Source organism: Loxodonta africana, chromosome 3 (genome assembly GCF_030014295.1).
Source record: "Loxodonta africana isolate mLoxAfr1 chromosome 3, mLoxAfr1.hap2, whole genome shotgun sequence".
Classification (NCBI taxonomy): Eukaryota; Metazoa; Chordata; class Mammalia; order Proboscidea; family Elephantidae; genus Loxodonta; species Loxodonta africana.
The window spans coordinates 120380965-120407113 of record NC_087344.1 but is presented as its reverse complement, the minus strand read 5'-3'; the positions used below and the strand labels follow the sequence as shown (position 1 = coordinate 120407113).

At 35.6% G+C, this 26149-nt stretch overlaps 1 protein-coding gene across 7 annotated transcripts in view; it reads left to right on the top strand.

The window, feature by feature from the left end:
* The window catches only part of ZZZ3 (zinc finger ZZ-type containing 3), a 115331-nt gene extending 89402 nt beyond the window's left edge, over positions 1 to 25929 (top strand). For 6 of the 7 annotated variants that reach the window (XM_023549463.2, XM_064282139.1, XM_023549464.2 and 3 more), the window contains 10 exons: positions 6312 to 6450; positions 9175 to 9322; positions 9410 to 9525; positions 10210 to 10281; positions 11335 to 11436; positions 15306 to 15401; positions 17370 to 17522; positions 21620 to 21754; positions 24237 to 24337; positions 24636 to 25929. In XM_023549463.2, the coding sequence (XP_023405231.1) occupies positions 6312 to 6450; positions 9175 to 9322; positions 9410 to 9525; positions 10210 to 10281; positions 11335 to 11436; positions 15306 to 15401; positions 17370 to 17522; positions 21620 to 21754; positions 24237 to 24337; positions 24636 to 24780 (1207 nt within the window). In that variant the 3' untranslated portion in view covers positions 24781 to 25929. The remainder of the gene's footprint in view (positions 1 to 6311; positions 6451 to 9174; positions 9323 to 9409; positions 9526 to 10209; positions 10282 to 11334; positions 11437 to 15305; positions 15402 to 17369; positions 17523 to 21619; positions 21755 to 24236; positions 24338 to 24635) is intronic. The other variant, XM_023549462.1, reaches the window with a different exon arrangement.
* Positions 25930 to 26149: the final 220 nt, after the last annotated feature.

Here is a 26149-nt window from a genome sequence, read left to right as displayed (position 1 = left end):
AGCATTTGTCATTTTCTGGTTTTTTGATCATTGCCCTTTTTGCAGGGGTGAGGTGGTATCTCATTGTAGTTTTGATTTGCATCTCTTTAATGGCTAATGATCATTTCCTCATGCCTCTGTTAGCTGCCTAAATGTCCTCTTTGGTGAAGTGTCTGTTCATGTCCCTTGCTCATTTTTTGATAGAATTGTTTGTCTTTTTGTTGTTGAGTTGTTGAAGCTTCCTATATATTTTAGAGATTAGACCCTTGTCAGATATATTGTTGCCAAACTTTTTTTTCTGGTCCGTTAATCCTTTTTTTTTTTTTTTTTTTTTCCTGTTTTGGTAAAGTCTTTTGATGAGCATAAGTATTTGGTTTTTAAGAGGTCCCAGTTATGTAAGTTTTATTTTGGGTTTTTTTTGCATTTTTAGTTGTATTTAATAGGCAATTTATGCCAAAAATTAGGTCCTCTAGTTTTGTCCCTATGTTATTTTCCAGGAACGTTGTAGTTTTAGGTTTAACATTTAGATCTTTGAGCCATTTCAAGCTAGTTTATGTGCACGGTGTGAGGTATGGATCTTATTTTATTTTTCTACAAGTGAATATTGAGTTTGCCAACACTATTTGTTAAAGAGACTGTTTCTTTCCTGTTCCGTGGACTCTGACCCTTTTTGAAGATCAGCTGCCCATAGATGTATGGATTTACGTTTGGGTTCTCAATTCAGTTCCATTGGTCTACGTGTCCATCATTCAACCAGTACCAGGCTGTGTTGATTACTTTGGCTGTATAGCAAGTTTTGAGATCAGGAAGCTTGGTAATTTTTAATGTGAAATGTTCACTTTTCTGGAAACCCTGGTGGTGTAGTGGTTAAGAGCTACAGCTGCTAACCAAAAGGTCGGCAGTTCAAATCCACCAGGTGCTCCTTGGAAACCCTATGGGGCAGTTCTACTCTGTCCTGTAGGGTAGCTATGAGTCGGAATTGACTGGATGGCAATGGGTTTAGTTTTTTTGTTTGTTTTGTTTCACTTTTCTTGGAAAATTATTTATAGTTTATCTTTGAAGCCTAGGCTGAAGAGGTATTCCTCCAGAGTAAATTGCATTTGTTTCTGTGTGTACCTTTGGGACGGGGGACGTACCACTGCAGAACCACCTCAAACTGTAGCTCTGGCTTGAATGTGTTGGAGCTATCCAGGTATTTTGATTTTGAACAGTAAGTGTGTATAAGGACTATCTTGTGGTAGCAGCTTTAGTGCTGAGATTTTTATCTGAGATGGAGATGGGAGTGAAGGATGGGGTCCCAACTGGCTGGAGAGAACATCTCCTATTTCCTACCTTGATGATTTTGTCTTCTGTTCCCTGGCCATGTGAAGCCCAGAAAATTGAGGTCAAGCTTGCATGGTTCAGTACCTGCCCTCAAGGCAAAAGCAGCTTTAGGGCTTAATTTGCTTGTCCCAATTTATGCCTTCATTTAGATTTTGGTCTGTTAATAAAACCTTAGTATATTTCTGGTTCTTCTGTGCTTTTAAAATAAACAGGAACATGGCTTTTATTTGCTTGTTTTTAATTCATTAACCCTTTCCAGTATACGGTTGATCTTGATACTAGTAAGACATTATCAGAAGCTGAGGCTTTAGTTTCTATGTTAGCACAGAATATCGTAAAAGCCTTTGTGATCTTCCTCCAGTCATTTCTGGATTTTCATAGAAAGTGGGTGGGAAGTCATTTGTGAATAACTGAATTTGCAGTTCCCATAGAATCTTTAAGTGATTGAAGCCCTTTATAACGGAAAAGAAAGTATATTATACAGTTTCTATTTCACCAAACGTATTCTGCTCCCATAAAAATAATTCCTATGAAATCATGTACATGGCTTAGTAAGAATAGTATTTTACAGAAAGTAGAAATACTAGACTTAATTGAAATTACGGAGTAGTTAAATTGAGGCATTTTTCCTCAACCTGTTTTAAACTGATGATTTACTAGGATGACTAGAATTTATTAATACCCTGATTGTTATTCTTAAGAATCAATCCACTTTACATAGTTTTGTTCTCTTGAGAAAGATCAAAAGCAGCCATAGACATTATGTAAACAAATGGGCATAGCTGTTCCAATACAATTCTGTGAAAAAAGGCAAGCCATAGGTTGTAGACTCCTGATCTAGAATAACTCCCCATCTTTTTTGCCTTTAATGATTATTTGAAGAGTCTAGGCCAGTTTTCTTGCAGAAGTGTAACCCAACCTGGATTTTTAAAAATATTTCCTCATTAGTTTTTTAAGATTGCAAATGTCGTGTAATCCTAGAATTTCTTTTACAATAGAAATGGAGATCTGATTCCCTGACAGAGATTCTGGTTCACTTGAAAATAAAATCTCCCTTCTCTTTTCTTCTTTCTCTCTACTACAGTATATGTAATATTACTGCCTAAAAATTGGATAATAAAGTTTAGTTTACAGATTGCTAATTCCTTGATATTCTCTTTCAGACATCAGCATTTTTATCTATATACTCTTTTATGTAAGTGTTTTTATATTCACAGAAGTGAATAAAGAATTCAAGAGGACTTGGAATACTAAAAGGTAGTGAAAATAACTTAGATATAGACTTGAAAAGTATTTATATTAGCCAAATAGAATTCCGTAATATAAAGCTAAAGTTATCTTTTATTTTATATTGACAACATGAAACAAAAGTAAAATAAAGAATTCTTTGCCATAGGTAAGCTCACTATTAGCACTGTGTATGATTCAGCTTTAGAAATAAACAACAAATAATTTTGGTAGATTTAGTACGAAGTTGTCCATGTGGGAAAACTAACTATACTTGCATCCTTGCAAAAGTATGTGGAATTTGAAAAATTATCCTTTTCTCTTAGTTCAGTGAGAAGCAAAAGTGAAAGTAGCATGTTTTTCTGGAATTAAAGAGCTTTAAGATTTCTAGTGCTTGAATTTCTTTTAAATTATGTATGAAGATCTGTAGTGATTTAGTACTAACCTATCATCTTTTATCGATTTTGAGTGACAGGAGATTTTTCTTTATGTTGTGCGTCTCATGATCCGATCTTGGTTTGCGTCTTTATACCCTAGAAAATAAGTTTATTTCCTGTTCGTTAAGTAAAAACCAGAATCATACTCTATTTGAGGCCTTCTTTTCTTGGCTAAATATTCTCAAGTCTTTAAGACTTTAAATAGCTGGTATGATCTTGGCAAGTTACTTCATCTGTGCTTTGGTTTCCTTATCTATAAGCTAAGGATAATGATATTACTTGTTGCATACATTTGTTTTCAGGGTTGAGTTATTACACTTAAAATGCAGCAATGCCTGCCATATAGTACGCATTCAGTGTTACAAGTTATTGTCATTACATAGTTATTCATCTGGCCTGTTTATGAACCTGTTTGTCTCTTGCAGAGCTGAGCTTAATGCAATGGCAAGTGTGATCTGACCAGCCCAGGAGCAGTAGAATGGTCACTTCTTTTGTTCTAGTCCCCCCCGCCCCCCCCCCACTAAATTGGACAACAGTTGGAGGGTTTGTTTTTTTTTTTAATTTATTATGGAAAATTTCACACATCCAAAAAAGTGGACAGACCAGTGTAATGAACTTTCTTATACCCATCAACCAGTCCCAACAACATGGCCAATTCTGTTCCATCACACTCCCACCCTGCTCCTTTCCTCCCTCTCTGGTGTAATTGTAGCTCCCCTATTACACCTAAGCTTGTGTGATTTATCGTGGGAATTACTAAAGAGTCTAGAATAGTGCCCTGTTCTTTTAGTAAATAGTTGTTGAATCAGTGAACAAATGGATCTTGCCTTGGGTTGATGCCTGGATCAGATTCTGTAGTTGGCTTTTGGAGATGGGGTGAGTGGGTGGGTGAGATTGAAAATAGATTTGTCTGTATCATACTACTTTTTTAGATTTTGTTAACAGTTCCTTCTATTTCTGCAAGATGTGTGTGTGTGTATATATATATATTTTAACCTCAGTGGTAAAATCTCTGCATACTCTTGGAAATAATTCCCATTATCTGGGATAGAAGACTTGAATTTACTATTTTCCTACAATCTTTCCACTTAAATTTTGGGCTTTAAGTCTTTACCAGTGTTTATCCTAGGCCTTTCAATCTGATGATCATTTTATCTTGACAAAAGAGAAGCAGAGTAAGTGTTGATGAGTTATTCTTCCCCTTTCATCTCTGTTGGAATTATTTTTTTAAAGTCAGATTTATAGTGTAATAACTTACAAACTGTAAGATTGTTATAGTTTATTGGTTTCAAATAGAGGCCTTTCTTCACGACTGTCAGTTTGTTCCAAACATAACAAAGGACAGCCACCTTTGTAACCGACATGTCGGTAGCTTTTTTTGCAGACTTCAGCTCATTTTTAAATAACACTTTTCTTACCTGTGCCTTATTAATTGTTACTGTGCCTACAGCAGTATGCTGAGAATTTAATAGACTTACAGTTCTTTTTGTATCAGTAGTATGGAAGTGTGTAACCTATGATTAAAACAAGGTTGATCATGTTACAGAAACACGACACGTCTTTGGCTATTCATTCAGCTGGAAGCAGTTAAGAATATTGTAGAGAGGATTGCTTCCAGCACCCAGCTCACTATTCAGCTTTGTGAACCTGCCTAGTAGAAACAGCCAGCAGAAGCAGGTTTGTACACACTGTACATCTCAAAGCAAAAGGAGGCTTAGTGAAAGTGAGCTTAGACTCAGCTTCTGTAAACTTATCCTGGAGTGAGTTTTTTTACAGCCCCAACTCTCCACATTTAGAGTTCTAACTTTTAAATGAAATGTCTCTAGCCTGAAAGGAGTCTAACCCTTCAGTGTTAATCAGTTTTCACCTTAATTATTAAACATCTCATCGGGGATTAGTTAACAAGGGACTTGAGAACAAGAATAAGATATGTGCTAGGCCAGGGGTTGAGAAGTATGCCGACAGTGAATGTTAATGTCACAGTGACACTATGGCTGGGAACTTCAAAATTGCTTTGTTTCACTTTTGAAATGTCACCTAGCATGCTGACTTCTGAACTTAAGGTATTCAATATACTTTTTGATTGCACAGAGCATCCATTTATTTAATTCATTGAAAAATACTTGCTGAGCATCTGTATGCTGGGAACTGTGTTGCAAACTAGATAGACAGTGAACAGAACCATTGTGTCTGCCACTGTAGAGTATACAGTCTGGTGGAAAACAGAATGAGATTTATCTGAAGCCACATAGAAAAATTGTGTTTCACGAATAATCGCTTATTTTAAAGTGCACTTGGAGTGACTTCTTCATGATTCCTTTTGCAAAATGTATTTTAGGATTTAGGGCTTTTGGGTTAACATGTTTCTATATGTGATAATTAGACATTAGTCAGTGAGGCAGGACAGTTTCAGGAAAAAACATAACAAAAGAGGGAATTAGTATACATGTATCATGGTGAGAGTTCAGGATAATGACAAATAGATTTGTATAGGTGAAACTATATGCTATATGCCAAATGGACCGTTGCAGTCAGGGAAATATGTGAGACCTTTCCTCTCTATAAATGCTCAGTACTTAAGAATTGAACATAATGTTTAATTTTAAGTGGTAACCAAAAAAAAGATTTGTTGAAAGAAAGCAAACCTCCTATACACTAGGAGGTATAATAGAGCAAATGAAAGTCATAGGACTTAAAACCATGTCTGAATTATGTGGCAATGTGTTGTGACTCTGAGCAAGAAAACGTGCCTCAGGCTTTTTATTGTAGAGATTCTAACAGAGGATGGATTTGATAATTCCTCCTTTTATTGTTGTGCTCCATCGAGTCGATTCCGACTCATAGCGACCCTACAGGACAGAGTAGAGTAGAGCCTACCTGTAGGGTTTCCTAGCCTGTGATCACCAAGTCTTGCTCCCAAGCTAGTGTGTTGAAACCGCTGACCTTTCAGTTAGCAGTGGTGCACTTAACCGTTGTGCCACCAGGGCTTCTTGGTCCCTCCTAACACTAAACTTTTATAATTTTAATTAAAAAAAAAAAAATCATAGTTTCCTGATTGTTGGAAAGTCAAGACGCTTTTTTTAATTATTTGTACTTGTTCAGGTTCAAGAACTAGAAATTTAAAATGGGGGAAGAAGGCTTTGCTTTCTCTAACTGATATTTTCTGACTAGGTACTTCGTAACTCAAGAAGACCTCATTTATTCCCAGTAATATATTTTACTAAACTCTTTCAGGTAACTTTAAAAAAACTGTGTGACTTAATAGTAGATCATGGCTTGAACTCAGTTTTTATCAATTGTTATTACTAGAAAATTTTAGTGAGATATTTTTCTTTGTCTCTGTAGTTATCAGAGACTGTTACAGACAATTGCTGTACTCGAGGCTCAGCGCTCTCAAGCAGTTCAAGACCTTGAAAGTTTAGGAAGACACCAGAGGGAAGCACTAAAAAATCCAATTGGATTTGTGGAAAAACTCCAGAAGAAGGTATATGCTGAACACTTTTTAAAATTTATTGAGGTATATTTGGTAATAATTTAGAAAACTATATACTTCTTTAAAAGTTTATTTTTTTCTCTTCTATAGTTAGCTGTATTACTGAAGCCTTCCCCTAGTGCCACTAAACACACAATAAAATATACCAAATGAAAATACTAAGAGCTTCTATTGGATATTTGTATAGGACCTTGATGTCATATTCCATATACATTTTATTATCTTTTATGATTATCTTTCCCAACTTAGGGTGTTTCCCCTCTTCTGCTTTCAGGACTTCAGGATTAGAAAAGCTAAAAGAAAAAATACTGTATGATTTATTAACTGCAGTTGTCTCTGGTTACTTTTATAGATCAACATATTGAAATAAAAAACAATGGTGATAAAAACAGAAAATCTATTTTAAATGTCTTTAAGGTAGACAAAACCCATGAGGAAGAAGTAGAAATTTTACTTAATTTTCAATGCCCCCCCTTTTTTTCTGTGAAAAGCCATTCTAATTTTCTGTTTTTCTTAAAATGGAACTTTCATGTTAACCATTTAAAAGTAATACAAGTTTTTATAATAACTTTCGTGGTATGTAAATACTGAGTTGATCCAGATGTGCATTTATGCTGTGGTAAGCCTCTCGAATTAGTGATTCACAAATTCCTCAATAAATTTGAGAGGCATAATATTTGTCAGCATTGTATGAAAAGATGGAAACCAAAACACTATGAAAAAGAATCCTTTACCTTTTAAAAGACTTGTCTTATATAACAACTTTAGGATCTTTATAAGTTACCTGTTTGTAACGAATCACACACAACAGTGGTGTCCAGATGCTCAGAGGAGCAGCCCTGGGGACTTTATTTAGGTGTATTAATTTATTATTTGGATTTTTCTAGTGATATTATTTACTTGGCAAACATTCCTCTTCATGCTTTCAGAAAATGTAGAATACTTTAACAGGTGTACAATCTTATGTATTGATTTGTTAAAACATCTAAAACGTTTAGTACCCTATTTTACCTTCTCTACTAAAACGGGCCCACTTAGGTGTTCATTGATTCTGCATTGCTGTTATTAACCAATTTGCTGGTGGAAAAAGATTAGCACATGTCACTTATAATGGATTCAACTAAAGCAGATGCTGTGAGAAAAGTAGACATTAAATAAAAAAATTTATTAACCTTAATCTCATTTTATTTATGTCTGAGTAGGCAAAATGATGTACTTAGGCACATTTACTAGATTTGTAGGTGGTTGGTTGTTTACTCTGATTTCCAGATTTAGTTTAGAACTGAATTTCCTTTTCACCTTATCATAAAAACAGAGATGTGATATTGAATATCTTAAAAATTTTTTATAAAAATGGTCAGAAGTATATTAAATCTAGATTCTTTAATAACCATTGAAGGCATATTCCATGGCCAGAAATATTTATCCTGAATTTAATTCAGGAGTTTATTTGATTCTTCACTTTACTGTGTTTACTCACGCATACTGAATTTTCATTTTTTCTTCAGGTTTTCCGTATTAGTTAAGTTGTTGACTTGTGATCTGTTTGATTTAGTAGACATCTAAAAACTCCCAGTGAAAATTAATGAAACTTGTGGTATATGTTGGTACATAGAATGTAGGGAATATTTATAACTTGCTAGTTTTGTTTAATATTATTACTATTTTAAAAGATACCATTCTCTAATTTTGAGAAAGTTGAGCCTTAGATTAATGTGTATGATGATGATGATGATGTAATATGAAGTAAGCAAAATAAAAATTAGAGCTTTGTGTCACAAAGTAGATTTAGCTTGCCAGTTTCAGAATTTATAATCTGATTTTTTTCCCATTTCATTATCAAAATCTTTAAACGCAGAAAAGTTGGAAGTACTGTATAGTTAGTACACTTATCTACCAACCAGAATTGTACAAGTAACATTTTATTGTATCCTTCTATCCAGCCATCATTCCATCTTCATTTCTGATGCATTTCAAAGTTGCTTCCATCATATATATATTCACACAAAACACTTCAGCATGCTATTATTAACTAAACATTTTTTAAACTTTCTTTTTAAGAGGGTGAAATGTACATATGATGAAATTCACAAATCCTAATTGTACCATTCCCCGAGTTTTGACAAATACATAAACCTATGTAACTCGAATCCCTATGAAAAATATGGATTATTATACAACCTTATTTTACTAATCGTGATAAATAATGATTTCTCTAAGGATGGTTGGTAAAGTAATTGAATTCCAAATAAAAGGTGTAATTTTGATTCTCGGAATGTCATAATTTTTCATAAATGTGGTAAGGTCTTATGGATTCTGGAAATAATTATCATTTTATGGATAGGTAATGAACATGGGTGTACATTTCAGATGGATTCTCTGTATCAAGTCTCATCTGTTACAAGCAAACACATTTCATATGCTGTTCTTAGAGATAAATATGTACCTTCTTTTGCTTTGATATTATGTTTAAAGTTGTGGTGCAGCTTTAGAACCCTATCTAAATGTTGTGCTTGTATTTTGCTAAGTTCATTCTTGTACTTATTAGCTTCTTTGCTGTTTTAATGTTTAGGTTGTATTATCTTAGCTTTATTGACTGTTGGATTCAAACAGTTTTTTAAAATTGCTCAGCTGATTATTTGGATTTGAAGTCAAATGAAAATTTCACCACAGTTGATTATTTCTTGAATTAATCAAGACATTTCCCCCCTCCAGGCTGATATAGGGCTTCCATATCCACAGAGAGTTGTTCAGTTACCTGATATTTCGTGGGACCAATATACCAATAGCCTTGGGAACTTTGAAAGAGAATTTAAGAACCGCAAAAGACATACTAGACGAGTTAAACTAGTTTTTGATAAAGGTAAGAAATTGCATGATAAGAATTTTAAGTAGAGAAATATCTGGCAGTGTCTTGCTTTAATAATTCTGTACCTGGGCTTGTTTTTAGTAGGTTTACCTGCTAGACCAAAAAGTCCTTTAGATCCTAAGAAAGATGGAGAGTCCCTCTCATACTCTATGTTGCCTTTGAGTGATGGTCCAGAAGGCTCAAACAGTCGTCCTCAGGTATGTAATATTACGTGTTGAAGTAGGAAAATTTGAATTGTAGACAAAACTGTTTCACATTTTGCTGGTGTGTGTTCTTAAAATTAAAGTCTTTTTTCATTGAAAGATAGTGGGAGCATGAAATTTGACGTTATGAGAAACCTGGGTTGTAATTCCAACTTCACCACTTAATAGATGTAGAATTTAGAGTACCACCTAAGTTAAAGTCTCCAAACTGCAGTTTCCTCTTACATAAAATGAAATTAATTTTACCCATGTTGTAGGATGTTGACAGGATTAAATGAATAGTATATGCAGTGTGTCTAGTACAGTGTCTGACACCTATTAGTTACTGTGAAAACATTAGCTCTTGGTATGTAGTTGAATGTGACCAGGACTTGAGTCCTGGCCTTCCCACTCTTAGTTAGATGAATCTCAGTAGATATGTTGCTTTTCTTTGTTTTTTTTTTTTTTTTAACGACATTACCGTCATCTATATCACAGGATTGCTAGGAGAATAAAACCAAATGAAATAAAGGAATGTGAAAGCATTTTGTAACCAACAAAATATTATATATTAAAAAAATAAATTTACTGAAATATTTTGAAATGAATAGAAAATTGCACAATTTATGTATTGTTTGGCTTCATCAAAGGCTTGGCTTTGTTATATTCTCTTTGACAAAAGCCTTGTTTTATACACAGATGATAAGAGGACGCCTGTGTGACGATACGAAACCTGAAACATTTAACCAGTTGTGGACTGTAGAAGAACAGGTAATAGATATTTCTAAATTGTATAGGTTAAAAAAAAATAATAATAAACTGTTAATATTAGTTAGTATTACCAGTAAAATATGTATTCTTGTATGTAATCCCTCTTAACCGTGGATTTCCCTTTTATAAATTTAAAATATTCCGAGTTATTTCTATACATGTTTTTGCACACTTGAAGTATTTTAAATTTTGAAAATATATGAACTTCTGTTTGGGGATAATTTTTAAAGAAAGAACCTGGGTTTGGGGAAGGCAGTAGGAAAAGGTAGTGAAATAGATGGAATAGAGTGGATGTTTTTGTAATGCAACTTTGGGAGAGAGAAAAACATGATGCCAAGTAAATCTGAGCCTCAAAGTACGTTCTTGTTTTTGTTGTTGGGGGAGCTGTTGGAGTCAGGTCAGAGTGTTCTGTTACAGTCCTGCTTATATCTAGAATTGTTTTAGATGAGTTTTGAGACACATTTCTGCCTCATATGAGGGTTAACCCCACAGCTATAGTAAGCTAAGTAGTTTATAAAAGGCTTTAGGAAACCTTTATTTCAAGCATCCAGATCGCCTTGCGTCTCTAGGACTGTGGGAGAACTTGGGAGGTAGGTCAGAATATAAAAATCAAATACTTGAATGGAGGACTGCGCAAAGGAAGGAAAAGCCTCTTTTAGTATCCTGTCTAAATCCAAATGAATTTATACATATTTTTGTCAAAACTATAAGGGAGAGCCTAGACATTTTCTAGCAAGCAAGATGGTCAGTGGAAATCACTAAGATGTATAAAAGACCAGTTTATTTATTTACTTTTTTTTTTTTTAATGTGCTCTCCTTCTACTTAATTGAATGGACAGCCTTTCACAGGTTTATACTCTAATCTCATTTTCCCTGTGAAGTCTTAATTTCCTAGCTAGAAATTTTCCTACCATGAGGAGTTCTAGCTACCTATGCCCAAAGTTGGGAGGGGGGGAGTTGTACTTTGAAATGAAATGTAAATGTATTTATTTAGAAACTCAGTATTTCAAATTGAATACCTGTTTTCTAAATTTGGTCTTGGGTTTGTCTTAGAAAAAACTTGAACAGCTACTCCTGAAATACCCTCCTGAAGAGGTAGAATCACGGCGCTGGCAGAAGATCGCAGATGAACTGGGCAATAGGACAGCAAAACAGGTAATTGAGGAGATGGCCCCAGATTGTTGGCAAGTTTTTGATAGTTTATTTTTTTTTTAATGAAGGTTATACAGTTGGCATCCAATCTGCCCCATCACTTTCAACTATTGAGTGCCATAGACAGTATGCAGTTTTTTCTTATTAGGATTGTATATTTTTGTGTTCCTTTAAGAAACAAGTAGAGAATTCTGCTTAGAATCATTATTAAAAAGTAAAATATCAAAATATAATAGGCTTAGCTGCCACTCGTCTCTCGGTTTGTCGTATCATTGTGACCTGTGTGTGTTGCTGTGATGATGGAAGCTATGCCACCGGTATTTCGAATACCAGCAGGGTCATGCATGGTAGATAGGTTTCAGCAGAGCTTCCAGACTAAAACAGACTAGGAAGAAGGACCTGGCAATCTACTTATAAAAAATTGGCCAGTGAAAACCTTATTAATAGCAGTGGAACATTGTCTGATATAGTGATGGATGATGAGACCCCCAGGTTGGAAGGCACTCAAAATACAACTGGAAAAGAGCTGTCTCCTCAGAGTAGAGTTGATCATAAAGACATGGATGGAGTCAAGCTTTTGGGGCCTCATTTGCTGAGGTGGCACGACTCAAAACGAGAAGAAATAGCTGCAAACAGCCGTTAATAATTGGAACATGGAATGTAGGAAGTATGAATCTAGGAAAATTGAAAGTTGTCAAAAATGAAATGGAACGCATAAAGATCAATATCCTAGGCATTAATAAGCTGAAATGGACTGGTATTGACTGTTTTGAATGAGACAATCATGGCCTACTATGGCGGAATGACAGATTAAAGAGGAATGGAGTCACGTTCATCATGAAAAAGAACATTTCAAGATCTATCCTGAAGAACAGTGCTGTCAGTGATTGGATAATAGCCATACACCTACAAAGGAGACCAGTTGATACAACTGTTACTCAAATTTATATATCAACCACTAATGGCAAAGATGAGGAAATCAAGGGTTTTTACCAGCTTCTGCAGACTGAAATTAATCAAACAGGTACTCAATGCATTGATAATTCCTGGCAGTTGGAATGCAAAAGTTGGAAACAAAGATTGGTATTTAGAAAATAGGGCCTTGGTGATAAAAAGAATGCCAGAGATTTCACTATAAAATTTTGCAAGACCAACAACTTAATTCATTGCAAATACTTTTTTTCACAACATAAACAGGAACTGTAGACATGGAACTCGCCAGATACACAGGAATCAAATCAACTATTTCTGTGGAAAGAGAAAATGGAGACGCTCATTATCATCAGTCAGAACAAGGCCAGGGGCCAACTGCGGAACAGACCATCAATTGTTCATATGCAACTTCAAGTTGAAGCTGAAGAAAAAACAAATCCACAAGAGCCAAAGTACTACCTTGAGTATATCCTGCCTGAATTTAGAGACCATCTCAAGAATAGATTTGATGCGTTGAACACTAATGTCCGAAGACCAGATGAGTCGTGCAGTGACATCAAGAACATCATACATGAGGAAAGCAAGCGGTCATTAAAAAGACAGGAAAAAAAGAAAAGACCAAAATGAATGTCAGAAGAGACTCTGAAACTTGTTCTTGAATGTGAAGTAGCTAAAGTGAAAGGAAGAAATGATGAAGTGAAAGAATTAAACAGCAGATTTCAAAGGGTGGCTTGAGAAGACTAAAGTATTATAGTGACATGTGCAAAGACCTAGAGATGGGAAACCAAAAGGGAAGAACACTCTGAGCATTTCTCAAGCTGAAAGAATTGAAGAAAAAATTCAAGCCTCGAGTTTCAGTATTGAAGGATTCTATGGGCAAATATTGAACGACACAGGAAGCATCAAACGGAGATAGAAGGAATACAAAGAGTCACTGTACCAAAAGGAATTTCAAGAGTTAGCACATGATCTAGAACTGATGGTATTGAAGGAAGAAGTCCAAATCCCACTGAAGGCATTGAAAAAAAGCAAGGCTTCAGGAATTGATGGAATACCAATTGAGGTGTTCCAGCAAAGGGATGCAATGCTAGAAATGCTCAGTCATTAATGCCAAGAAATCTAGAAGACAGGTACCTGACCAACTGACTGGAGGAGATCCATATTTGTGCCCATTCCAAAGAAAGGTGATCCAATGGAATGTGGAAACTATTGAGCAATTTCATTAATATCACACACAAGTAAAATTTTGCTGAAGATAATTCAAAAATGGTTGCAGCAGTACGTTGACAAGGAGCTGCCAGAAATTAAAGCCAGATTCTGAAGAAGACGTGGAACCAGGGATATCATTGCCTATGTCAGATGGATCTTGGCTGAAAGCAGAGAATACCAGAAAGATGTTTACCTGTGTTTTATTGACTGTGCAAAGGCATTTGACTGTGTGTTTCATAACAAATCATGGATGACATTGCAAAGGATGGGAATTCTAGAACAGTTAATTGTGCTCACATGGAACCAAAAATAGACCAAGAGGCAGTCATGCAGATAAAACAAGGGAATACTGCATGGTTTAAAATCAGGAAGGGTGTGTGTCAGGGTTGTATCCTATCACTATACTTATTCAATCTGTATGTTGAGCAAATAACCTGAGAAGTCAGACTATACGAAGAACAACGCAGCATCAGGATCAGAGGAAGACTAATTAACAACCTGCAATATGAGATGACACAACCTTGCTGCTGAAAGCAAAGAGAATTTGAAACACTTACTGATGAAGATCAAAGACTACAGCCTTCAGTATGAATTGTGATTCCACCAAAACAAAAATCCGCACAACTGGACCAATAAGCAGCCACTATCATATAAAAGGAGAAAAGATTGAAGTTGTCAAGGATTTCATTTTACCTGGATCCACAATCAACACCTGTGGAAGCAGCAGTCAAGAAATAAAACAATGTATTATGTTAGACATATCTGCTACAAAAGATCTCTTTCAAGTATTAAAAAGCAAAGGTGTTACTTTGAAGACTTAAGGTGAGCCTGACCCAAGCCACTGTATTTACAGTTGCCTCATATTCATATGCATGCGAAAGCTTGACAATGAATAAGGAAGACTGAAGAAGAATTGATGCCTTTGAATTATGGTGTGGGCAAAGAATATTGAATATACCATGGACTCTTGGAAGAAAAAGCAAATCTGTCTTGGAAGAAGTACAGCCAGAATGTTCCGTAGAAGCGAGGGTGGCGAGACTTCATCTCATGTACTTTGGACATGTTCTCAGGAGGGACCTGTCCCTGGAGAAGGACATGATGCTTAGTAAAGTAGAGGGTCAGCAAAAAAGAGGAAGACCCTCAACGAGCTGGATTGACACAGTGCCGGCGGCAGTGGGCTTGAACATAGCAATGGTTATGAGGATGGCGCAGGACTAGGCAGTGTTTTGCTCTGTTGTACGTAGCGTCGCTGTAAGTTGGAACCATCCTGATGGCACCTAACAACTACAAGAATAGGCTTACTGCCTCTTGAATTCTTAAGATTATGTACTTTTGATTCATTTAAACCACTGCCAATAGATTTTTTAAGATTGCCTTAGTCAGTATTCCCTGGTTGTCCTTCTAAAAATGTATGTAGGAGTTTTCTCCTTCCTATATTTTTTTATATTAATAGATGTTATTTTTTTTGCTACAAGGATAAGTGTTTACAAGTTGGAAGTGTATGTTTAGCATTATAATCAGACAAGTTTAACTTCATTTTGATGATTTTTTTGGTCTAGTTTTAAAAATATCAGTGTCTTTGTTGGCAGTTTAAAGTTATTTCTAGATTTATGACAAATTTTCAATTATTAGCTTTCATTTGGTATATATACATGGACATTTTTATTTTTAAAACATTTAGGTCTTGTATGTCATGTCAGTATGTTAAAAAACCTGTCATGTTTCCTAAGGTTGCCAGCCGAGTTCAGAAGTATTTCATAAAGCTAACAAAAGCTGGCATTCCAGTCCCGGGAAGAACACCCAACTTATATATGTACTCCAAAAAGGTAAAAAGAAAATAGATGAAAGTAAACCTTATATCTTAGGTTTAACTCATCAGAGTCAGAATTACTGTATGAAAAGGTACATTTTTGTTAAAATAGAGTTCAGGTTTATATTTGAAATTTTGTTTAAGCATTTTATTGGGTGTAAACACAGGGTAGGATTCCATTATTGGTACTCAGTGCAATTCATAGAGCTTTAATGATGATCATTATTTTAGGTGTAGGTTATTTTATGTGAATGAGTCCTATCTGAGATGTTTTAGATTGAATGTACATCAGAGAGACATTTTGTGATGTTAGTTTTTAGGATGTTTGACTTTTTAGTAAGCATCATCAATTTTTGTTTTTTAGATATGAGTCATACATAAATCCAAAAATAGAAATATTTACTAACAAGTTATAGTTAATCCTCATGGCAATTCTAAAAGTCTTCAGGTAGTATTATCACTTTCACTTTACCAATGATAATATTGATAGCTAACTGTAGTGTATACTGTTGAATGTCCTGTGCGGTGCTGTTCTGTAACCTTTTTATTGATGAGAAAACTGAGGCCTAAGGTAGGTTGAGTAAATTGTCTAGTCACATAGATAGTAAGCCGGAGAACCATTAATCCTCTGATTTTGATCCAGACTTTTCCACTATTCCATGCTGCTTTCTACAGACCATCACATCGTATCTGCTGTACGGAACACTGCATCACATTGTAGCCATGTTTTTGGTATAATTGCAAAAAAAAAAAAGTAAAGACACATTATTGACCTTTCATTTCCTTATAAATCATCCTGGCACTTCCGTTTCCCTTACCACTGTCACTCTTCACATAAAGGGAAGTTAAGAATATAATACTGTTACCATTCTTTATTGAAGCTATTTTATATGGAGCCCCAGTGGTGCAGTGGTTGAGCATTTGGCTGCTAACCCAAAGGTCAGAAGTTTGAATCCACTAGCTTCTCTTTGGAAACCCAACAGGGCAGTTCTACTCTGTCCGTAGGGTCATTATGATTTGGAATCAACTCAACAGCAACAGATTTTAAGCTTTAGAAGTTTTAATTTGCCTATTTTTAAAATATTTTGGATTTTTTTTCCAACTATAGCATTATATTAGATATGTAGACTTTATCACATAACTTTGGAATATTGGGACCTTCATAACCAACATTCAACTCGTTTTCATAATTTCTAAACTAACTTTATAGTGTTGTACAGCTTACATTTTCCCCACTTAATACTATAATTGTAATAACAAATGGTATAATAAAGAAATTCAAATGTGTTCAAGTTTGATTTTTGAAACAAGTGAAATGACAGCTATGCTGTCAGTCAAGAGAGGCAGCCTGCACAGGGGTTGAGAGTGAGGGATTTGGCACCACACAGACCTAGATTACAGTGCTGTTTCTACCACGTCTAGCTACAACATCTTGAACAAGAAACTTAACCTCCTATGCCTCAGTTCCTTCATCTTTAAAACAGAGGTGATAATACTTACTTTTAAAGAATGTCATGAGAATTAAATGACATTGGCATAGACTAAGCAATCAACCAGTGTTAGATACTATTTTTAGACATTCATTGTGTCATAGTTCTTTTACTTGATAGCTTTATGTCTGGTTTAGGCCACTTCATCTTCTCTGATCTATAAAATGACTAAGAGGAGTTCAGTTCAGCTAGCATTTGAATGCCTAAAAAATGCCTAGTGTGTGATAAATGTTGGGGATACAAATATAAGTGAGATAATGAACATATAGACCATTATATGGTTATTTGGGTATTTGCCTATATTTCTGTTTTTCAAGGCTAATCATGCTTTAAAAATCCAGACAACATAGAAAAAGCAACCAGATAAGAGTATGTTAAAAGATAGAGGTAAAGTCTTTTGATAGACTGTCTGAAAGTAACATTTATATTCTTGTGTTTTTGATTCTTTTAATGATTTTCCACTGTGCCAATTAAAAACTTATTTTCTCATTTAGTCCTCAACAAGCAGACGACAGCACCCCCTTAATAAGCATCTCTTTAAACCTTCCACTTTCATGACATCCCATGAACCTCCAGTATATATGGATGAAGATGATGACCGATCCTGTTTTCACAGCCACATGAACACTGCTGTTGAGGAGGCATCAGTAAGTTCTTACACAGACCAGGGTACAGAGTGAGAGCACGTGGACTTTCTCATTATTCCTGCTTTTCGAAGAACATTGGTTTCTCCTCTTTTAATTAACAAGTCAGATTTTTTTTTTTTAATCATGTGCTTAAAAAACTTTTATGAAGAAATTTTCAAACATATACAAAAGTAGAGAGAATAGTACGATGAGCTCACATGCCGCGTTAGTCGCCTTCAGCAGTTATCAGTTTGTGGCAGTTTGTTTCATCTGTACTCCTTCCCCACTCCACTCCACCCCAGATTACTTTGGAGCAAGTGTCAGACAGTATATTAGTTTGTTTTTAAATATTTTAATATGTATTTTTAATAACCACACTATCATTATCATGTCTATAAAAAGGGAATTGTTTGTAAAGTCACATATACATTCCCCAGTTGTCTTAATGATTTTTTTACCCCAATTTGTTTGTTTTGATCCAGATATAAATAAAGTCCATAAATTACAATAAGTTATCTTTCTCCTTCACTCTGTCTCTTTTTTCCTCCTCACAGTTTTGGGTTGAACTGGCCATTTGTCCTATAGAATTTACCACAGTGTGAACGTTATTATTTCTCTTTTAGTGTCATTTAACCTCTTTCTCTGTCACCCAAATTCCCTGTGTTTGCCAGTAGGTTTAGAGAATTGATCAGATTCAGATTTGTTTGTTAGAGGAGACAGAACTACTTCGTATGTACTCCTATCAGTCTGGTTGTCTTTGACCTTTTTTGGACATAGCAGGATTTTTGCCTAGATCCATTAATTCATTAACCCATTGCCATCCAACTCATAGTGACCCTGTAGGACAGAGTAGAACTGCCCTGTAGGGTTTCCAAGGAGCAGTTGGTGGATTCGAACTGGCCGACCTTTTTGGTTAGCAGCCGAGCTTTTAACCACTGCATCACCAGAGCTCCATTAATTCATGAGGTGTTAAAAAATAGTGATAGTCTAATTCTATTCTTCTTTATTTATGCATTGGAATATTCTATAAAGAGAAACCCCATTATCAACTATTTGGTTACTCCAGGTACATATAGGAAACACTGGATAAATGCTTGATTCTTCCTGTTATTTTCTTGTTTTTTCAAATAATGAGTTCATTGTCTTGTATCCTCCAAAGATGACCAGTGAGGTTTTTTAAAAAATTTCATGAACTTTTGGACTTGAATATATTTAATGTGTTTTAATCCCTTGGTGTCACTGTCTTTGTTAGTACTCAAATTGGCCCCTCTTTGGCCATTTGAAGACTATTCAAGATTGTAGGTGGGATATGTAAATTTAAGATTTTGGAGGTAAAATCTTTCTAGCTGAAGGCAAGGTCCACTGGAGTGAAGGACTGAGAAGGAATGGAATGAATGCCATTGTAGTAGAACAAGTCTAGGAATGGAGGCTAGAGGTAGGTGATGACGCATCCGTGTGGATTTTGAAGTTACCCAGGATGGTAAGCAATGTTCTCAGCAATGTTAAATAGACAGATTTTGAATGTTAGTGCTTTGATTATAAAGTTGCTAGTCAGTTTTTTTTGAGGGGTGGGGGATTTCTGAACATATTTGTTGAAAAGAATCGTAAGTGTGAACTTTATACATTGAAAGTCAGTTTCTTAAGGCTGCTTCAGCTTAACATAATATTTAGCTAGTTTTTACTGTTGATTTGTTTTACAATCTTCTAAATAGCCGTCTTTGTAACTCAGTTCATCCCCTTGAATAAGAGAGGAGTGTGCTGCCATGATCATTGTAGTACAGAGTAGAGCAGAGAGTGGTTTGCTTCTTATTATGAAGATGTCATGCGTATAGAAGGAAGTGTAAACATCTGCTAGATTAGAGAAGAGATGCTTCCTGCAGATCAGGGAGAAGTAGATTATAGGAGTCTGTCAGATAGCCATGAACCTGTAGGCCTGCATTAGTGTGTAACTGCAGTGAGACTCATGCCCTGCTCCCCTCTACCTGCATGATGAGGTAGTCTTCTGTAATTCAGTATTGCTACTGCATTAAAAGTGAACTTTGTCCAGAAGTATTAGTCTAAAATATTGCTAATAGCAGCACTAATTTTTTATGAGCCCTAAAGGTAAGATATCTTAAAAGTGGAAATTACCTTGTCAGTACAATTCAAGTATTTCTCTCTTTTTTCAATTGTGGTGAAAATATACATAACAAAATCTGTGTCATCTCAACAATTTCTACACGTACAATTCAGTGACACTGATTACATTCTTCAAGTTGTACAACCATTTTCACTATTCTTTTCCAAATCATTCCACCACCATTAACAAAACTCAGTGACCTGTAAGCAAAAACTCCCTTTTCCCCCTCCCTCTCACCCTGGTAACCACTGATACTCTTTGATTTCTATATATTTGTTCATTTCATATAAAAGATCATACAGGATTTGTCCTTTTGCATCTGACTTTTTTCAGCATGATGCTTTCTAGATTCATTCATGTTGTGGCATGCATCAGGACTTCATTTCTCTTTATGGCTGAGTAATATCGTGTGTGTATACCACATTTTGTTTATTCATTCATCTGTTGATGGACATTTCAGTCGTTTCCACCTTTTGGCTATTGGAGAAAATGCTACAATGAACATTGGTATACAGGTTTCTGTTTGTGTCCCAGCCTTCTGGGTATCTACCTAGGACTGGGGTTACTAAGTCAGATGGTATTTCTATGTTTAACTTTTTGAGGAACTGCCAAACTATTTTCCACAGTGGCTGTACCATTTTATAGTCCCACCGCCAGTGGACGAGGGTTTCAATTTCTCACAACGTCATCAATGCCTATTATTTTCCGTTTTTTTTTTTTTTTTTTTTTTTAATCATCATTGCCTTCTAATGGGGTTAGGTGGTATTTCATTGTATTTTTGATTCATGTCTCTCTAATGGCTAATGACAGTGAACATCTTTTCATGTGCTTGTTGGCCATTGAGTATTCTCCTTGGTAAAATGTCTGCTCAAGTCCTTTGCCCGTTTTTGATTGGGTTGTTTGTGTTTTTGTTTTGAAGTTGTAGAGATTTTATATACATACTGGATAGCAGACCCTTATCAGTTACATGGTTCCTGAAAATTTTCTCTCAATCTGTAGGTTGTCTTTTCACTTTTTTGATAAAGTTCTTTGATGAACAAAAGCATTTAATTTTTTTAATTGTATTTTGTTCTGTTTAGAATATACACAGCAAAACAACACCAATTCAACAGTTTATACATGTTCAGTTTGGTGACATTGATTACATTCTTCAAGTTGTGCAACCATTCTCACCCCCTTTCCTAAGTTTTTCCTCCCCCATTAGCATAAACTCACTGCCACTGAGGTTCCTATCTAATCTTTTAAGTTGGCTGATGTCAGTTTGTTCCCATATAGATGGTTCTTAAAAGAGCATAATGCTCAAGGCAGACATTTTTTTAAAGTATTTAATTTTTATGAGGCCTCATCTATTTTGTCTTTTGCTTGTAATTTTGTTGTCACATCTGATAATCCGTAGTTAAAAATAGGCCCCACAGCCACACCCCTGTATTTTTCTGAAAGAATTTTACAGTTTTAGTTTTATGTTTAGGTCCTTAATCCACTTTGAATTGGTTTTTGTGTGTAGTGTGAGGCTTGGATCCTGACTGATTATCCTGCATGTGTACATCCAATTTCCCGAGCACCATTATTGGAGAGACTCTTCTTACCCACTGAATGGATTTAGCACACTTGTCAAAACTCAGTTGACCATAGCTGTATGGATATATTTCTGGACTCTCAGTTCTCTTCCATTGGCCTATGTGTCTGTTACACCAATGTGGCTTTATAGTATGTTTTGAAATCAGGAAGTATGAGTCACTTTATTCTTTGTCTTTTAAGATTGCTTTAGCTATTTGGGGTTCCTTGTCCTTCTATATAAATTTAAGGATTGGCTTTTCTGATTTTGTAAAGATTTTTTCTGATTTTTGTAAAGAAAGCTCCTGGAATCTTGATGGGGCAATTCAAGTATTTCTGATGAAAATTTAGCATCTGAATTGAGATGTGCTCCAATATAATATCAGAATTTCTTACACTTAGTTCATTTTAATTATCAAACAAATTTTTTTGTTCTTTTCAATAGGATGAAGAAAGTATTCCTATTATGTATAGGAATTTACCTGAATATAAAGAACTATTACAGTTTAAAAAGTTAAAGAAACAGAAACTTCAGCAAATGCAAGCTGAAAGTGGATTTGTACAACACGTGGGCTTTAAGGTAAATTTTATTTACTTTTTACTTTTACTATTCATTTAATTTTCAGGGTGGTTTCCAGAGCATTAAACTACAAAACTTCCAAGCATACAGATAAAAGTAAGTTTAGCACTTCTCTTGTTCATTTATAAGAGGTAGCATACCACAGTTTCTGATGCCAAGAGTTTTATGGCTCAGTACAGAGAAGATAAATATCTAGGTATGTATTGTTGTTAGTCGAATCGGTTTGACTTGTGGTGACCCCATGTGTGCAGAGTAGAACTGCTCTGTAGGGTTTTTAAGACTATGACCTTTCAGGAGCAGATTGCCAGGCATGTCTTCTGAGGCACCCGTGGGTGTGTCGGGCTTTCAGCTAGTAGTCAAGCGCTTAACTGTTTATGCTACTAGGCACTCACAGAATAATTTGATGTAAAATACGAATGAGAAGTTTCTATCTATCTATCTTTTTATTGCTGTTGTTCATGGATCAGAAATATTTTTTTTTCCCCTTTCAGATTCAGAGTTAGCTCAGTGGCTTTTTTTGGAGAGGCTAATAGAAAATTCATTCCCTCAAATTCTGAGATACTTTGCTAAGTGCTGGGAATTCAGCAATAAACAAGGTGGACTCAGCCCCTACCTACTCTTATGCTACTTTCATTCTCAGGAGGAATGTTGATAAGTAAACAAGTAAAATGGTTGGGTATGACTGGAGTGCATACCAGAGAACAGTGAGAGATGAGCCGCCTTGGAAATTCTGCTAAGGAGTTTCAGCTTTATCCTAAGAGGTTGGGGAGCCATTGAAGGATTTTAAGCAGAGTAACATGAGATTTGCATTTTAGAAAAATCATTCTAATTACTTAAACTGTTAGTGTTGATAACCTTTAGGGAAGGCAGTGGGATTAGAGCTGGATAGCTCTTAATCTCTGACTACTGTACTGTTAAAGTCTTTAAAAACAATAAATGTACCTATATAATTACAAAAAAAATATGTGGGAGAGATCATTCCAGGGGTATTATGGAGAATGGATTGGAGGAAGGCAAGAATGGAGGCAGGAAGACTGTTTAGAAATCCTTTTGGTAATTTAGAAAAAAAATGAGGGTGTCCTGAACTTGAGTGGTAGCTGTGAAAATGGAGACAGGTAGACAGGTTTGAGAAAACTCTAGGAATTAGAATTAACTGTACTTTGTGGGGAAACCCTGGTGGTGTAGTGGTTAAGAGCTACGTCTGCTAAACCAAAAGGGTGGCAGTTCAAATCCACCAGGCAGTGCTTGGAAACCGTATGGGGCAGTTTTACTGTCCTGTAGGATTGCTGAGTTGGAATCGACTTGATGGCATCAGGTTTGGTTTTTTTTTTTTTTTTTGTACTTTGTGGGTTGGAGAAAGTAATAATGAGACCATGAACTATAGGTTAGGTGGTGGTGGTGGTATACATAAATGTATTAATGTGTGTTGAGTGATAAACCGAAAACAAAATTATTATACCTCTGACCGTCTGGAATAGCCATTAGCTAGATTATATTATTTTCTCTCTTAATCTTTCAGTGATGTTTCTTCTCCATCAGAGATTTTCCTAACTGGCAGCTCTGGCATCTCAAGGGGAAACTTGCTCCACTTGTCATAATTTTGCCTGCGAGACCCAGCCATTACTTGTTGGCCAGGCTGTCAGCAGTCCTAGCTGGCCCGATGATCAGAGACACTAGAAATGAGAATTCCTTTGAATTCCAAAACTGCACAGAAACACTGAGGACTACCATTGTGCCCCACACTGAGAAAGACCTGGCTGTGCCATTTTCCATGGTGAATATTGGCTATTAGAAGCCTGCAGGCTTTGAGAAATGATTCAATAAGATAAAAAGTTCAGAGAGGATTTTGTGATTACCTAGGTTTGTGCTAGCTATGAGTAGCCCATTAAACAGTTCTGTAACGTATTTTGGAAACCCTGGTGGCGCAGTGGTTAAGTGCTACAGCTGTGAACCAAAGGGTCGGCAGTTCAAATCCACCAGGCACTCCTTGGAAACTCTGTGGGGTAGTTCTACTCTGTCCGATAGGGTCGCTATGAGTTGGAGTCGACTCGACGGCACTGGGTTTGGTTTGGTTTTTTGGTAATGTATTTGGATAGTTTTAAATATGATATTAAGGCAGTAGTTCTCAATCACAATCCCTTTATGCTGGTCTGAGGTACCTTTCAAGTAAATGTTACTAATAATAAAATACCCAAGTTTGCAGATGATTTACTTAAAATTTTTAAAAATAAAGCAGAAAAGTTCTCTCTTAAAATACCCTCCTCACTCACCTGTATCTCAGGATGCATTTTTGTATGGGTGGAGTTTCAGCTTGTTTGCTAGCAACTGTAAATACAACCCCTTGTCTTACACCACTGTCCACTTGTGGGAGGTAGGAGGAGGATGTCTATGTGAACATCATATGTTTCTCAGTAGGAAAAAAAAAAAAAAAAGACTGTGGAACAATATAGCTTACTCCGTGTTCTCTCTGCTTCTGTTATAGTGTGATAACTGTGGCATAGAACCTATCCAGGGCATTCGGTGGCACTGCCAGGATTGTCCTCCAGAAATGTCTTTGGATTTCTGTGATTCTTGTTCAGACTGGTAGGTGTTTTTCTTCATTGTAGGTTTTACATTTTGACAAATAAAGATCTTCTTAGCCATTGCAAATTTGATTTCTGAATTTCTTAAAAAATAACCATATTTAGTGGATTACACTTTGTTGTTCTAGGCAATTAAATAATCTTTAACCATACCACATCTCAAGTAACTTCACATTATAAATTGTAATAGATTAATGGATTTAAATAAGTAGAGCTTTGAGGAAGTTTTGTAATACATAGACCAAAATACATCCAATGTCATATAATAATGTGTGTGTATATTTTGTGTTTTTTTGCAGCCTACATGAAACAGATATTCACAAGGAAGATCACCAATTAGAACCTATTTATAGGTCAGAGACATTCTTAGACAGAGACTACTGTGTGTCCCAGGGCACCAGTTATAATTACCTTGACCCAAACTACTTTCCAGCAAACAGATGACATGGAGGAGCCCACTGTTTACTAGTCCACTTCTACACATAGCAATGGTATCATTGTTAGTTATGTGCACAGTTTGGAAAGATTCTCTGCTTTCCCTGAAATGACACTCACAGCATGACAGCTTCCTGAGTGTTCTCGTCAAGTACAGCTCTGCACCGTTGCGGCTCTAGAACACTGTTCAGCAGCTGAACATTCCTGGTGAGCAAAGGGTTTCCCTGGTGAATTTTTCACCAGCCCTTAAAGCCTTTTTAGGTGGTGCTCTTAGATGGGTGAGATGGAAATGAGAGCACACGTTAACGAGAGAGTCAATCCCAAAGGTTTCAAAGAACTCGGTCATAAATATGATAATGAGAAGACAAAGTATTTATATAAAAACAGTTTAGTAGCTTTCAGTTTTGTTGTGAAAATAGTTTTCAGCACAGAAACTGACTTCTTTAGACAAAGTTTTAACCAATGATGGTGTTTGCTTCTAGGATATACACTTTAAAAGAACTTACTGTCCCAGTGGTGGCCACAATGGCCTTTAGAAATCAGAGCTGCTTAACCATATTGATGTCTAATTTCTTTTAACCACAATGAACTGTCCTTATTACCAACAGCGAAGCACTACAGGAGGCAACTGTGGCATTACCTCCTTAACCAGCTCATGGTGTGTGAATGTTATAAAATTGTCACTCAGATATATTTTTTAAATGTAATGTTATATAAGATGATCATGTGATGTGTACAAACTATGGTGAAAAGTGCCAGTGGTAGTAACTGTGTAAAGTCTCTAATTCACACCATTAATTCCTTTAAAATACACAGCCTTCTGCCTCTGTATTTGAGTTGTCAGTGCAACTCATCAAAGAAAACTGCCTAATATAAAAATCATATATATGGTAATAATTTCCCTCTTTTGTAGTCTGCACAAGATCCATAAAAGATTGTATTTTTATTACTATTTAAACAAGTGATTAAATTTAGTCTGCGCAGTGAGCAAGAGTTCACATGCATTCTTTTATACTGCTGGATTTTGTTGTGCATCACTTAAAACATTTTGTATGTTTCTTCTTATCTGTGTATACAGTATGTTCTTGAATAATGTTCATTTGTCAGGAGAACTGTGAGAAATAAACTATGTGGATACTGTCTGTTTATATTATAGAATGCTTGTTGTGAATTCCTTTTGGTCAGATTTTGGATTTTTTACCAGTGTTAAAACCAGAAATTGGGTTGTCTTAAGGTTTGCTTCACACATCTGTTCTATAAAAAGGAATATACTTTATTTATGGAAAAGAAGGTGAGCTCTGTAACAGGTGGCAGTGGTTTTGGAACAGTAAACACTGAAACGCCAAATTAATGTACAAAAAGAAATATACATTATGGT